The sequence below is a fragment of the Loxodonta africana genome, chromosome 12 (genome assembly GCF_030014295.1).
Source record: "Loxodonta africana isolate mLoxAfr1 chromosome 12, mLoxAfr1.hap2, whole genome shotgun sequence".
In the NCBI taxonomy this organism is placed as follows: Eukaryota; Metazoa; Chordata; class Mammalia; order Proboscidea; family Elephantidae; genus Loxodonta; species Loxodonta africana.
This window is the reverse complement of record NC_087353.1, coordinates 29,549,845-29,565,398: the sequence shown is the minus strand read 5'-3', so window position 1 is coordinate 29,565,398 and position 15,554 is coordinate 29,549,845. Positions and strand designations below refer to the sequence as shown.

General features: G+C 35.1%; 1 protein-coding gene across 3 annotated transcripts in view; it reads left to right on the top strand.

The window, feature by feature from the left end:
* The window catches only part of SMC6 (structural maintenance of chromosomes 6), an 85,922-nt gene that overhangs the window by 53,555 nt on the left and 16,813 nt on the right, over window positions 1-15,554 (top strand). For all 3 annotated transcript variants that reach the window (XM_064295055.1, XM_064295054.1, XM_064295056.1), the window contains 5 exons: window positions 479-559; window positions 1,869-2,039; window positions 8,589-8,726; window positions 10,696-10,841; window positions 14,118-14,243. In XM_064295055.1, coding sequence (XP_064151125.1) covers window positions 479-559; window positions 1,869-2,039; window positions 8,589-8,726; window positions 10,696-10,841; window positions 14,118-14,243 — 662 coding nt within the window. The remainder of the gene's footprint in view (window positions 1-478; window positions 560-1,868; window positions 2,040-8,588; window positions 8,727-10,695; window positions 10,842-14,117; window positions 14,244-15,554) is intronic.

The following is a 15,554-nucleotide window of genomic DNA, read 5'->3' as shown; positions in this document are numbered from 1 at the left end:
TCAGCCTATACCATTATTATATATAATGTAGTTATAAAACTTCTATGTATTTGTGAGAAAATGTGAGTAAAAATGATGAATAATATCTTAGTGTTTTTATTAAGATAGTTTTGAATTCACAGACCCCTGAAAAGGCCTTAGAAACCCCAGTGAGGGGCAGATGGAGGGTACTTGGATCATACCTGGAGAATTGCTGGATTGAGTAATCTCTTCATAACTTAAGACTTTGAGGTGGTTCAGAAATAGTATTGTCTCTACCCAACATTGTCATCATTGTAAATACTAAAATGAATTACTTACATGATTTTTTTGCATGAGGATGTGATCTATGACAGAATTTATGCATAACCTCCTTTGGTTCATTTAATAATGCTAATATGCCCCTTTCATTGATGACAAGTTTTCTGTATCATATAGCTTTTAGAATTTTGCTTTTATCTTTTGTTTATTTTTATGTTACAAATTCTTTTTCTTTCAGGTGAAAATAAGAAAAGGTCTTTCAGAAATTCGGGAACTTGAGAATATAGAAGAACACCAGTCTGTAGATATTGCAACCTTGGTAAAATGCTTTTCTCTAATTTCAGTATAATGTTAAAGGATAAAACGGTCATTTAGATTAAGGGCATTTTCTCTTAGCTTTTTATTAAATCCTTTTAATTGAGGCTAATCTTTAGGATTGCTATCTCCATTCATAAAACAGTTAGAAACTACCTGGCATATAGCCTTCACATTCCTTAATGTTTGTTAAATATAGCTTGAATGCATAATAATTGTGTCTTTTACAAAACATGTTAATTGTACTCTGAACAGTGGCCCATCAAACCACGTTGTGTAGCATAGTGTTTTTCACCTTCGGCACTTTCAGAGTTAATCAGTATTAATGGGCAGAGATGTCAGTACCATCTTTCAGTTAATTATAGTTGGTATCTTTGTATTTTCTTTTTTTCCTCAAGTGAATGATGTTCATTTTAATTCACTACACACTTGTTGCTCTCTGTTTATTTTGTTTGTTTCAGACATCAGTTGATATTTAGCTTAGTGTCTCAGAGTTACAGTAAACAGTGAATTAGGTAGATTATAGAGACTTGTTAAATTCAATATTTATTGAGTGTCTACTCTGTGCCGGGCACCGTATTAAGTGCTGGGAATATAGCAGTGAACAAAACTGATAAAAGTCCCTGCTCTGATGGTGTTTAATGAGAATTTGTGTTCATTTTTTTATTAGTGGTCTACTTTTCCATTTTCATTTCTGATTTTATTCTTTTTATTAGTAAACTGAACTTCTGAAAGGTATAGACTATCTTAATTATTTTTGTTTACTGAGTACCTAAATATTGTCCCCCACAATATATATATTGACATACACTAGATATATTATATATATATACATAGATATATTTTGAAAGAAAGTGTGGGTAAAATAAAAGTTATTTCTTTTGAATATAACCTCAAGCATAATATTTTTGAAGTTTTCTCCTAAATGTCATCACTTCTTATTTATGAATCTGTTTTGTTGTACTTCCCAATTTTCCATTAAGGGTATGAAAAACTCTAGCGTTCTTTGTGTTTGTATTTTGCTACTTCACACTTCAGCGTTATATTGAGATTTTTAAAATAATCTTAAATTTTTTTTTAATATTCAAGAAGTTGCTGGGCTGACTCATTCATCAAAAATAGTATATTTATAAAATACTTTTTGAATTTCCTTTTCTGTCCCATTTATTGCCTTGGTTTCTAATTTAGGCTTAGATTTTTTCTTTGATCTAAGTTGCCTGTAACCAATAGTTTCTTCTCTCTCAGAATTGTTGATGTTATTTTTCTATTTGATAAGTTTTATTTAACTCTGATTGTTCCGTAAATGTTATCAGGAAGGTGAAGCTCAAGACAATAAAAGCAAAATGAAACAGGTTGAGAAAAATATGGAGCAACAAAAGGAAAAGATGGAGACCCTTAAAAGTGTGAAAATAGAAGCAGAAAACAAGTACGATGCAATTAAATTGAAAATTAATCAGCTGTCAGAGCTAGCAGATCCACTTAAGGTATGTATTGTTGCTGTTTTGTTATGTGTGTGTATTTTGTTATATGTGTGTATTTTACGTTTTAGCTTTACATCAACAGTGTACTCGTTAGATATCGTCCTAAAAGAATTTATGGTTGAGTGTCCGTGTTGCTGTTGTTAAGTGCTACTGAATTGGCTCCGACTCATAGCAACCCCATGTACAACAGAACAAAGCACTGCCCGGTCCTGCGCCATCCTCACAATCGTTGTTATGCTTGAGTCTATTGTTGCGGCCACTGCATCAATCCATCTCATTGAGGGTCTTCCTCTTTTTCACGGACCCTCTGCTTTACCGAGCATGTTGTCCTTCTCCAGAGACTGATCCTTCCTGATAGCATGTTCAAAGTATGTGAGACGAAGTCTCCCCATCCTTGCTTCTAAGGAGCATTCTGGCTGTATTTCTTTCAAGACAGATTTGTCCATTCTTCTGACAGTGCATGGTATATCCAATTATTCTTTGCCAACACCATAATTCAAAGGCATCAGTTCTTCTTTGGTCTTCCGTACTCATTGTTGAGGTTTTGCATGCATATGAAGCAATTGAAAATACCATGGCATGGGTGAGGTGCACTTTAGTCTTCAAGGTGGCATCTTTGTTTTTTAACACTTTAAAGAGGTCTTTTGTAGCAGATTTGTGCAATGCAGTATGTCATTTGATTTCTCAACTACTTCCGTGAGTGTTGATTGTGGATCCAAGTAAAATGATGTTGCTTTTTGGTCCAGTTGTGAGAATTTTTGTTTTCTCTGTATTGAGGCGTAATTCATATTGAAGGCTATAGTCTTTGATCTTCATCAGTAAGTGCTTCAAGTCCTCTTCACTTTGAGCAAGCAAGGTTGTGTCATCTGTATAACATAGGTTGTTAATGAGGCTTCCTTCATTCCTGATGCCCTGTTTTCTTCATATAGTCCAGCTTCTCAGATTATTTGCTCAGCATACGGATTGAATAAGTATGAAGAAAGATTACAGCCCTCACACACACTTTTCCTGACTTTAAATCATGCATTTCTGTTCAAATGACTGCTTCTTGATCTACGTACGGGTTCATCATGAATACAATTAAGCGTTCTGGAATTCTCATTGTTCAAAATATTATCCATAATTTGTTATGATCCACACAGTCAAATGCCTTTGCATAGTCAGTAAAACGCAGGTAAACATCTTTCTGGTTTTCTCTGCTTTCAGCCAGGACCCATCTGACATCAGCAGTGATACCGCTTGTTCCATATCCTCTTCTGAATCCTGCTTGAATTTTGGATAGTTCCCTGTCAATATACTGCTGCAACCACTTTTGAATGCTCTTCAGCAAAATTTTACTTGTGTGTGATATTAATGATATTGCTCAATAATTACTGCATTCAGTTTGATCACCTTTCTTTGGAATAAGTATAAATAAGGATCTCTTCCAGTTGGTCGGCCAAGTAGCTGTCTTCCAGATTTCTTGGGATAGATGAGTGAGCACTTCCAGTGCTTCACCTGTTTGTTGAAACATCTCAATTGGTATTCCCTCAATTCCTGGAGCCTTGTTTTTTGCCAATTTCTTCAGTGCAGCTTGGACCTCTTTCTTCAGTACCATCGGTTCCTGATCATATGCTACCTCCTGAAGTGGTTGAATGTCAGCCAATTCTTTTTGGTATAGTGACTGTATGTATTTCTTCCGTCTTCTTTTGATGCTTCCTGCATTGTTTAATATTTTTCTCATAGAATCCTTCAATATTGCAACTCGAGGCTTGAATTTTTTCTTTAGTTCTTTCAGCTTGAAAAATGCCCAGCCTGTCCTTTCCTTTTGGTTTTCTAACTCTAGGTCTTTGCACATATTATTATAATACTTTGTCTTCTTCAGCCACCCTTTGAAATCTTCTCTTTAGCTCTCTTACTTCATTATTTTTTCTGTTTGCCTTAGCTACTTGACATTCAAGAGCAAGTTTCAGAGTTTCTTCTGACATCTGTTTTAGTCTTTTCTTCCTTTCCTGTCTTTTTAACGACCTGTTGCTTTTTTCATGTATGATGTCCTTGGTGACCTGTTGCTTTTTTCATGTATGATGTCCTTGGTGTCATTCCACAATTCGTCTGGTATTTGGTCATGAGTGTTCAATGCATCAAATCTATTCTCACGATGGTCTCTAAATTCAGGTGGAATATACTCCAGGTTGTACTTTGGCTGTGGTATACTTGTTCTGATTTTCTTCAGCTTTAGCTTGAACTTGCCTATGAGTAATTAATGATCTCTTCCACAGGTGGCCCCTGGCCTTGTTCTGTAAATGTACATATAGCCCCATAAAAGTGGGATTTAAAGAATGGTAGGAACCAGATTTTCAGCATTAGATCAATTAAAATTAAACGCTTTTGCTCATAACCTTAGGAGAATAAAATCACCAGATTTCTGTTTCCTTAAAAGATTACAGCTTTTGTTATTTCTTCATTTTTTGTGTGTGTTTTTTTTTTTTTAAGAACCAGAAGCAAGGACTTCTTTTATGTCTCTGCTGTTTTTGTACTTCCTTGTTCTGGTGACCTACCTTTCCTTCAATAACTCAGGGGTTCACAAAAAAACCCAACTTGAAATAAAGTGCTACTTTTATCTATAGTTTTTTGACATGCCTCAGTAACATTCCAGGGTGAATAATATTGATTTTTTTTCTTTTTAATACATTTTTGGTTAGATCAAATTAGAGAAATAGAATAGTTTTAATAAACTGTGTAATAGCTTAGGTATTGGGGAATTCACATTCACTGTCATTTTCATGAATAAAAATATGTTCTGTATGGTACTTGTATTCTAGAAAGTGTACAGCACTAATGAAAGTGATCAAAGAAGATCTAAGTAAATGGAAAGACATACAATGTTCATGGATTAGAAGATACAATGTAGAAAATGTAGAAAAGATGTACTTTTAGAATGTAGAAACAATGTAAATTCTTTCAAAATTGTACCTCCCTGGAATGTTTGTTGTAGATATGGACATGACTGATCTAAAATTTATACAGAAAGAATGGAACTAGAATAGCTAAGACAATTTTGAAAAAGAAGACTAAAGTGGAAGGAATCAGTCTACCTGATAGTTCAAGACTCAGTGTGTAGCTACATTAACAAAATAATGTTTTATCGATACAGGAATAAACACAAAAATCACTGGAATAGAACAGAGAACCCAAAAATAGACCAAACAAATAAGCTCCAGTAGATTTTTGTTTGTTTTTATTGTGGTAAAATATATATAACAAAACATTTGCCAGTTTAATAGTCTTTAAATGTACAATTCACGGGTGTTATTTAAGTTCACTATGTTGTACAACCATCTCTACTGTCTTTATCTCCGTAAGTTTTTCATCACCCCAAACAGAAACTCAGTATCCCTTAAGCAGTAATTCCCTATTCCCCCCTCCCTCCAGGTCCAGATAACCACTAATAAACTTTCGTCTCTATGTATTTTCCTATTCTAGATATTTTATAAAATTGGAATCATATGGTATTTGTGTTTTTGTGTCTGGCTTATTTCACTTAACATAATGTTTTCAAGGTTCATCCATGTTGTAGCGTGTATCAGAACTTAATTTCTCTTATGCCTGAATAATATTTCACTGCATATATACATATTTTGTTTATTCATTCATTTGTTGATTGACACTTGGGTTGTTTCCACCTTCTGGCCATTATGACTACTGCTGCAGTGAACATCAGTGTACAGGTATCTGCTTGAGTTCATCCCTTATGCCTAGGAGTGGAATTGCTGGGTCAGTCTGTGTTAAACCTTTTTGAGGAACCATAAAATTGTTTCCACAGTGGCTGTATCATTTTACAATCCTACCAGTAATACATGAGGTTTCAGTTTCTCTGCAACTTTGCTAGCATTTGTTTTCCATTTTTTTATAATGGCCATTCCAGTGGGTATGAAGTGGTATCTCAATTTGGTGTTGATTTTCATTTATTTAATGACTAATAGTGTTGACCGTCTTTTCATTTGCTTAGTAACATTTCTATATAGTCAACTCCTTCACTCATTTTTTAATTGAGTTATTTGCCTTTTTGTTGTTGAGTTGTAAGAGTTTTTTTTTTTAAGTGTTTTGTATTTCGAACTCTTACCAGATATTGAGTATTTTCTCTCATTCTGTTCTTCTCTTCGCCATCTTAATAAAGACCTCCGATGCACCAAAAGTCTTTAATTTTGATGAAGTCCAATCTACTTTTCCTTTTGTTGCATGTGCTTTCGGTGTAAGCCTAGTGATTTTTGAGTTGCAAAAGAACTTCATTGGAAGAAAGATAACCTTTCCAGCAAATTGTGCTGGAGTAGTTCAATACTCAGCATCAAAAAAAGTAACCTCTAGTTAAGTGTTACGCCTTATACAAAATTAACTCAAAATTGGTCACAAACTTAAATTTAAAACACAAAACTATTAATTCTTTTAGGAAAAAAATAAGAGAAGATTTTCCGTGTGTAGGGCTTGGCAAAGAATTCAACTTGAAAGCAAAAGAATAATCCATAAATTTAAAATTTTGATTAATTGGATTTCATTAAAATTAAAATCTGCATTGCGAAAGACCCTGTTAAGCAGATGAAAAGTGAAGCTACAAAGTAGGAGAAAATACTTTGAAACCGCATATCTGACAAAAGACTTGTGACATATATATATATGTGTATATATATATATACACACACATAAAGAATTCTCAAAATTAACAGTTGAAAAACAAAAAACTCAATTGTAATATGGGCAAAGACTCGAAGAGTCATTCCACCAAAGATGACATACTGGTAGTAGATAAGCACGTAAAAAGATGTTAGTAGCATTAGGAAAACACAAATTAAAAACCACATTGAGCTATCACTACATATGTATCAGAATAGCTAAAATTAAAAAGTAGGGACAAGCTGAAATGCTTCTGAGGATTCAGAGAAATTTGCTCACTCATGCATTGCTGGTGGGAATATAAGATGATCACAGCCACTCTGGAAAAGTTTGGTGGTGTTTTAAAGCTTAAATATGCAGTTTACCATAATGACTCAGCAATTTTACTGTAGGTCATTTATCCCAGAGAAATGAAAACTTATATTCACACAAAAATCTATACACAAATGAGTGTAACAGCTTTACTCATAATAGTTCAAAACTGGAAACAACCCAGATGCCATTCAACAGGTGAATAGTTACACTGTGGTACATCTGTGCTGTGGAATACTACTCAGCAATAAGAAGGAACATTTATTGATACATGTGACAACCTGGATGAATCTCCAGAGAATTAGGCTGAGTGAAAAAAGCCAATCTCAAAAGTTTACAGACCACATGGTTCCATTTATGTAACATTCTTGAAATGACAGAATTATAGAATGGAGAACAGATTAGGGTTCCCAGGACTTAAGCAAGGGATGGGGCAGGAGGGAAGTGACCATGACAATTAACAGGCGGCCTGAGGGATTCTTTGGGGATGGAAGTGTTCTGTATCTTGACTGTATCAATGTTCATATCCTGGTTGTGATATTATAGTCTAGTTTTGCATAATGTTGCTATTGGGGAAACTGTGAAGGATAGAAGAGATCTCTTATGACTTACAACTGCATGTGAATATATAGTTATCTCAAAATAAAAGTTTCTTTTCTTTTTTTTTTTTAAAAGAAAGCCTGTTGGGATTTTGATTGCAGTTACATTGAATCTTCAGAATCTCCTGGAGAGAATTGCCATTTATAATGTTGAATCTTCATTCCATGAAAGCGATACATCCTTTTCTTTAAGGCTTCTGTATAATTTCTTTCAGCCAAGTCTTAAAATTTTCTGTGGAGAAGTATTGTCCATCTTTGTTAAATTTGTTCTGGATGTTCTTTCTTTCTAACAGTTTTATTTAGGTATCATTCATACAAAATGCATCCAATTAAAGTGTACAATTCAGTGGTTTTTAGTATGTTCACAGAGTTTTGCAGCTGTCTCCACGATTACTATTGGAATATTTTCATCACCTCGAAAAGAAACCTCGCGTCAGTTAGCAGTGGGGAGAATCACTCCCCATTCCTTCCTTCCCCCAGCTTCTGGTAACCAATAATCACCTCCAAGAGAATCTTTGTTTTCTTTATCCATCACTCTCCCAGTCATTCCACCCTACACCCCAGCCCTAATCTACTTTCTGTCTTTATCCTGGACATCTCATATAAATGGAATCATACAATATGTGGTCTTTAATGATGGACTTCTTTCATTTGTCTGCATTTTTTAAACCAATTCTGTCAGGTAACCTTTGTACATATCCAACACTTGTATGATATGAAGTCTTTTCAGACTAATGTAGCTTTCCCCAAAACTTTTATCAAAATGTTTGAAAGCACCATAATATGAAACTTCATATAAGAATCTGAATCTAAGGTGATTTCTTAATTTTGGGAAAATCCTCACTTCTGTTCAGACACATATAAATATGAACTCTTCCAGCAACATAATCATATTTACTTTATTGAGTTGTTAGTTTTATACCTATGCTGGTAATTTTTTTGTTTGTTTTACTTTAAAGAATCTTTATAAGTTATTTTGGTTTTATTCTAACAGGATGAATTAAACCTTGCTGATTCTGAAGTGGATAACCAAAAACGAGGAAAGCGGCATTATGAAGACAAACAAAAAGAACACTTGAATACTTTAAATAAAAAGAAGCGAGAACTGGATATGAAAGAGAAGGAACTAGAGGTTTGCACCATCTTCTTCCTCTCACTTTGTTTCGTTTACAGCTTTAGTTGTGATTTTTAAAGTGTGTTTTCTTTAATTTCATACTTATAAAAATGGAAGCGTTTTCTGAATATTTCCTATATGCAGTCAACTCGACGGCAACAGGTTTTTTGTTTTTTGGTATAGAGTAACAAGTGTTTAAAGTAAAAAGCTTAGGAACTCTCAGAGTGTGGGGACTTAGAACAATATGAAGAGGACTATAGGCAAGACTGTTAATCTCATACAGTGTGCCTGTAAGTGACTGAGGAAATGACACCTCCTCTCAGCTAATGTAGCTCCTTGCATGCCCAGCCTGGCAAGCAGAAGCAGATAGCAGTTTTTTGTTAGAAAAAGGTACCCTTTCTTTTGCGATTAACACTCTTGACTACTGACTGAAAGGTTGGCAGTTTGAGTCTACCCAGAGGCTTCTTGGGAGAAAAGCCTAACAATCTATTTCTGAAAATTCAGCCGTTGAAAACCCTGTGGAGCACAGTTCTATTCTAACACACGTGAGGTCACCGTAAGTTGAATGACTTGATGGCAACTGCATTCCTTTTTTTTTGTTTTTTTTTGAGTGGCTGCAGTGTGAGCTGGATTTCAGCTCCTACAAGAGACCTTTTCTTCACAACTAGAAGCAGCAGCTCTGTTTTCAGAGGAGGAGAATAAATTGAAAGCAACCTGTCTTAATTAGAAGAGATGGATTCCAACTTTGCTTTTATGTATCTTAAGTGATTTAAACTCTGTTATCTATTGCTGTATCTGTTTTAGACTTATAATACTGAATGTTGTGAAGATCGAATAAGCACTGTGTACAAAAGTGCTTTGAATTCTTTAATTTTTTACAGACATGAGGGTCTTTATTTGTGTTTTCAATATCATAAGTGTTAAGAGTGCATTCTAAAAATACAGTAATCTCCTTACTCAAGGTTCCGCTTTTTGCAGTTTCAGTTACCCCCAGTCAACTGCAGTCCGAAAATATTAAATAAAAATTCCAGATATAAACAATACATAAGTTTTAAATTGTGCACGGTTCTGCGTAATGTGATGCCATATTGCTCCATCCTGCCTGGGAGATGAATCATCCTTTTGTCCAGCATATCTATACTGTATATGCTACCTGCTCTGTGTGCGTTACCTGCCCGTTGGTCACTTAGTAGCCGTTATCAGATCAACTGTCACGGTATTGAAGTGCTTATGTCAAGTAACCTTAATTTTACTTAATAATGGCCCCAAAAAGCAAGAGTAATGATGCTGGCAACTCGGATATACCAAAGAGAAGCTGTAAAGTGCTTCCTTTAAGTGAAAAAGTGAAAGTTCTAGACTTAATAAGGAAGGAAAAAAAATCGTATGCTGAGGTTGCTAAGACCTACAGTAAGAATGAATCTTCTAACTTTGAGAGAGACCACATTCACATAACTTTTATTATAGTATATTGTTATAACTAATCTATTTTATTATTAGTTATTGTTAATTTCTTACTGTGCCTAATTTATAAATTAAACTTTACGGTAGGTATGTATGTATAGGAAAAAACATAGTATATATAGGATTTGGTACTGTCCGTGGTTTCAGGCATCCACTGGGGGTCTTGGAATGTATTCCCCTTGAATAAGGGGGACTACTATACGCAGAAAGCTATACCTGATCTCAGTGCACTGCATGCAGTCTTTTTATAACTGTTTCTTAAAATCTGTTTCACTAGGAAGTTATGGAAATCTTATAGTTTATTAAAGTTGTACATAGTAATGCAGTTTATTCCTTAAAAATTTGTGACTCTGGATTGTGTTTTCAATATAAAGCTTAGATAAATAATACTGATAATGAATATAACTAAAATACATTCCATAATCATAAATTCAGAATTTTAGTTTGTATATACTGACATAAGTATTTACAATGAATTAATATATCAAAGAAGAGTCTTAAAGATAGAAAACATCTTTTATATTAGGAGAAAATGTCACAGGCAAGACAGATCTGCCCAGAGCGGATAGAAGTACAAAAATCTGCATCAATTCTAGACAAGGAAATTAATCGATTAAGACAAAAGATACAGGCAGAACATGCTAGTCATGGAGATCGAGAAGAAATAATGAGGTAAGTGGTTGGTTGCACTTCCGCTTTTTATTATACTATCCATACCTATTATCAAAACTTAAAAAGCAAATGTTTATACGTACATCTTAAATTTGGATGAAGTGTTACTATGGCAGACAGTTAATAGCTGAACTTGTCTTTTATATGTGTGTTATTAGCAATAAACACTAACTTTTATTCTGCTGAGCTGTTACAGAACTCATTCTGGAATGACAATTTGAACATAAATGCCATTTTTATACCTATAAGATTCATATAGAAGTGAAAATGTTTAGCTTCACAAGCAATAAAAGAAATACAAATCAAATTGATTAGAAGCCATTTTTCAAATCCTTTGCATTGAATAAGATGAAAAAAACACTAATAATGTCATTAAGATGTCAGTTAAATGGGTATTTTCATATACTACTGGTTAAAAATGGAAGCCCTGTGGCATGACAGTTAAGTGCTCAGCTGCTAACCGAAAGGTTGGTGGTTCGAACCCACCTTGTGACTCTGTGGAAGAAAGACCTGGAAGTCTGCTTCCCTAAAGATTATAGCCTAGAAAACCATATGGGACATTCTCCTCTGTCACATGGGGTTGCTATGAGTCAAAAATCAACTCAGTGGCACCCAACAACAATAATAATAACAAGTATTTTTAGAGCACAGGCTCTGACACATGAGAGTACTTGGGTTTGAATTACAGCCCTGCCATTCCTTAGTTGAGTGTCTTTGCAGATTAATCTCTTTTGACTCATTCTCTCATCTATAAATGGATATAATTATAGGTCTTAAACCTTATGGAGTTACTGTGAAAATTAAATGAGATAATCCATAGTAAACAGAATAAACAATAAATCAGTTGCCGTTAAGTTGATCCCAACTCATGGTAAGCCTATGTGTGTCAGAGTAGAGATGTTCCCGTAAGGTTTTGGTTTTGTTTGTTTTGTGGAGGCTTTAATATATTATTGTGGAAGTTCCATATTTATTTTGGTGAAAGTTCCGTAGGGTTTTTGATGGCTGAATTTTATAAGTAGATTGCCAGACCTTTCTTCCGAGGAGCCTCTGATGGACTTGAACCACCAACCTTTCTGTAGCAGTCAAGCATGTTAACCATTTGTGCCACCCAGAGGCTCCCAAATAATAAACATATTATGTTAGTTATTATTTTTATTATTAATGTCTTTCTGAAAATATTTAGGCCATGTATGTCAAAAGCCCTCAAAAATTTGAATTTGGCCAAATAATTGTGTTGCTATAACATAATCCAAAATGAGAAAAGCAGTTTATGCTCAGAGATATTTATTGCAGCATTATTTATAGTAGAGAAAAATTAGCAATAGTACACAGCAGTAGGAGAATGATTAAGTTACAGTGAAAAATTATAGCTATTATACTTTATGAAGAACTGTTTATATTTGAATAAAAGGCTGGGAATAGGAGCGATCTAAATTCTGTTTTTAAAAACATTGGAGAACAATGGGAAGAAATATTAAAGTATTAAGAAAAAAATTTTATTTTTAAATATAAGTTGTCCTGGTAGCACAGTGGTTAAACACTCGGCTGCTAACAGAAAGGTTAGTGGTTTGAACCCACCAGCATAGCCTAGGAAACCCTATGGGTCAGTTTTCGTCTGTCCTGTGGAGTCACTGAGAGTTGGAATCAGTTCAGCCTCACACACAACAGTAATGCGTTGCAATACAACAAAAAATACAAAGGATGTGAAAAGACATACAGTGAAAAATTTTACTTCCTCTCTATTCTCATCATCCCCATCCCTTTCTTTCCTTTTCATATTATTAATTTACTGAATGTGCTTTCCGTGTTTCTGTATGTATGTAATGTGATTATGTTATTTTCATCCTTGTAGATAAAAAAGATAACACATTATATAAGTTCTTTTAGAGATTGCTTTCTTTAATGATATATTTTGGAGATCTGTTTATGTCCGTACATAGGCGTTTCCTCATTGTTTTTTATATATAGTTTCAGAGTATTTAACCATTCCCAAATGATGATGGATAGTTAGGTTTTATCTAATCTTTTACTATTGCAAATGGTGGCACAAAATTAGTAGCTTTGAACATGTATTGTTTTATGTATATGCAGGTTTATCTATGGGATAAACTCCATATTGTCAATCCCTCTTTCTAGGGATTCATGTTTTTGTTTAATTCCCACAAAGTTTGGGTGCTACAAGCTCTCACTTCACTTCCTCATGTCTGGTTATCCCCTTCTGGTGTTTCCCTTTTTACTCTTTGAGTTCTTTCTTTCTGCTTTGAGCACTTGCTTCATGATTTTTTGTTGTTTAATTTATGGTATTCAATTACAGGTTTCATCTGCTTTGTGGCAACATTGTTCTAATAAGTTTTTATTGTCTATGGGAAAGTTTTTTTGCACCTCTTTTTGCATAAATATCTTTGTATGGATGATATACTTAAGCTTTTTTTGTTATTCATTTTTAATTGGTTGGTTTTCCCTGGACTGATTACTTGAAGGAGGGTGGCACAGGCAGCTGTGGGTGCCTGGGCCATAGTTGTCTTTCATCCTTTGTTTCTCAGCATCGTTTTGCTCCCTTGCAACAGAGCGACAACAGGCTGTTGCCATCCGTATTAGCATGTCTGAGTAGCAATGCCTCCTATGCCTCTTTGGCTTTTTCTTGGTCCAGAAGTGACTTCTTATGCTGGTGCTGCATTCCCTTGTTCCCTCGTTGGAATCTGTCAACAAGGGAAATACTTCTTGCCTGACGGCACAGTGGTTAAGCACTCAGCTGCTAACCAAAAGATCAGCGGTTCAAAACCCTAGCCGCTCCATGGGAGAAAAGACCTGGTAGTGTTTTCCCATAAAGATTATAACCTTGGAAGCCTATAGGGCAGTTCTACTCTGTCCTCTAGGGTCTCTATGAGTCGGATTGACTCCACGGCAATGGGTTTAGTGTAATTTTTGGCTTACTAGTATGATCACTTCATTTGTAGGTGTATATTTGCTGGTGTTCTCTAAGGTCTATCACTGTTGGGCCCAAGGTGAGCATTTTTCTCACATACTTTCTCTGCCTTCTCTAGGGCTTGGACTTTGGTCCTTTCTGGTCCTGCTAACAACTGTTCTCACTTAGGATCACAGTCTCATTCTGGGGGTGCTTTTGGACTGGAGATTTCTGGGATCTGCTGCTTCTAGGCTCCCTCAGCACTCCATGCACTCCCTGCTTTGCCCCATTTAAGTATATTTGAGTTATTCCTTTTCATTATGTTTCTTGTGAATGACATTTATTTACTTAATATTTTGTTTATAAAATAGGCAGTACCAAGAAGCAAGAGAAACCTATCTTGATCTCGAAAATAAAGTAAAGACTTTAAAAAAATTCATTAAATTACTGGAAGAAATAATGACCCATAGATACAGAACATATCAGCAGTTTAGAAGGTAAGTGACTTAAAAAAATATTATCATGTATTGTACATTTTTGTACTTTCTTTGCTTTCATAATATCCTTTATAAATAGGACACTTAAACTGAAGAGCCTTACATGTTTTAATTATAGAAGAAACTGTCAGTGGTTGCCTTGTCAGCTAGTACTCAGCATACGGTAATTTAATTAGGGAATTCTGAATGTGAAAGGGACTCTGTAATGAGCTTATCCAACTTTTCCACTCTGTTAGCTATTCTTTACTAAATAACTCAGAGATGGTTGTTCAAGCTCTGCTTAAATAGGTCCCTCGAATGGCAGCTTATTGGTTCTGAAGCAGTCTGCTTCACCCTTGAGCATTTTGTCTTCTTAAGGGATATAAGTGTTTGGTAGTAACTGTTGAGGCAGCATCTTATTTGGTTTACCATGATCTATTAGAAGGGTGTAGCTCCATGAATATGAAAATTCTCTCTTGTTTACTGTTCTGTCCAGTGCCTAGAACTGTGCCTGAATTAGAGGAGGAACTTGGTACATATTGATTGAATGAATGAATACAGGATCAGGAAAACTGTGTATTATTAACGTACCTAAAGACGGGCAGGCAGACTGACAGAGGCAGGTTAACCCCTAACTAAAATCACAAGCAAAGGAAGCCAGAGGGCAGCTTCTAGGTAGAGGTGGCTCTTGATGTTCTTGGATTCAAGGCAACCCTAGTCCTTCCACTTACCTCTGTTTTTTCCCAGAGACATTCGCCCAGTAACTGTTGGTATACCCAAAGTGGAAAGATAATAAAAATATCTAGCCCCATGTGTGTTTCATCATGTACTAAGAAGCAAGAGAAATCTATCATGATCTGGAAAATAAAGTAAGGACTTTAACACACATGGGGAAATTTCGATAAAGCCATTAAGTGAAATAGATTTTACACTTTGACCATATTCCTTAACTGAACTGATTAAGTTTTTTAAATGTGCGTTTCAGATTTATAGGCATATTGTTAGAATTTGAATTAAATAAGATTCATTTTTATCCTTTTGAGGATGCTTTTAAGCTTTGTTAGGGGGCGACCATAGCAGCCATTAGTCCAAGGCTAGTTCTTCCTGTGGCTGAGAGAATACTTTTCTGTGTGTTTTAACTGATAGCTTGTGAATTATACGGTTTTCCAATCCAGCTGGTCGGAGCATGAACTGTTCTGCCCTGTATGAGTTTTGAGGATCATCCTCTCTGCTACTTTTGGGTGTTTCTTTCTCCAACCTTGGTTAGCATTCTCACACACAAGCACTGATCAGTACTACTCGGCTGAAGAGTCAAGCAGAATACTCTGCAGT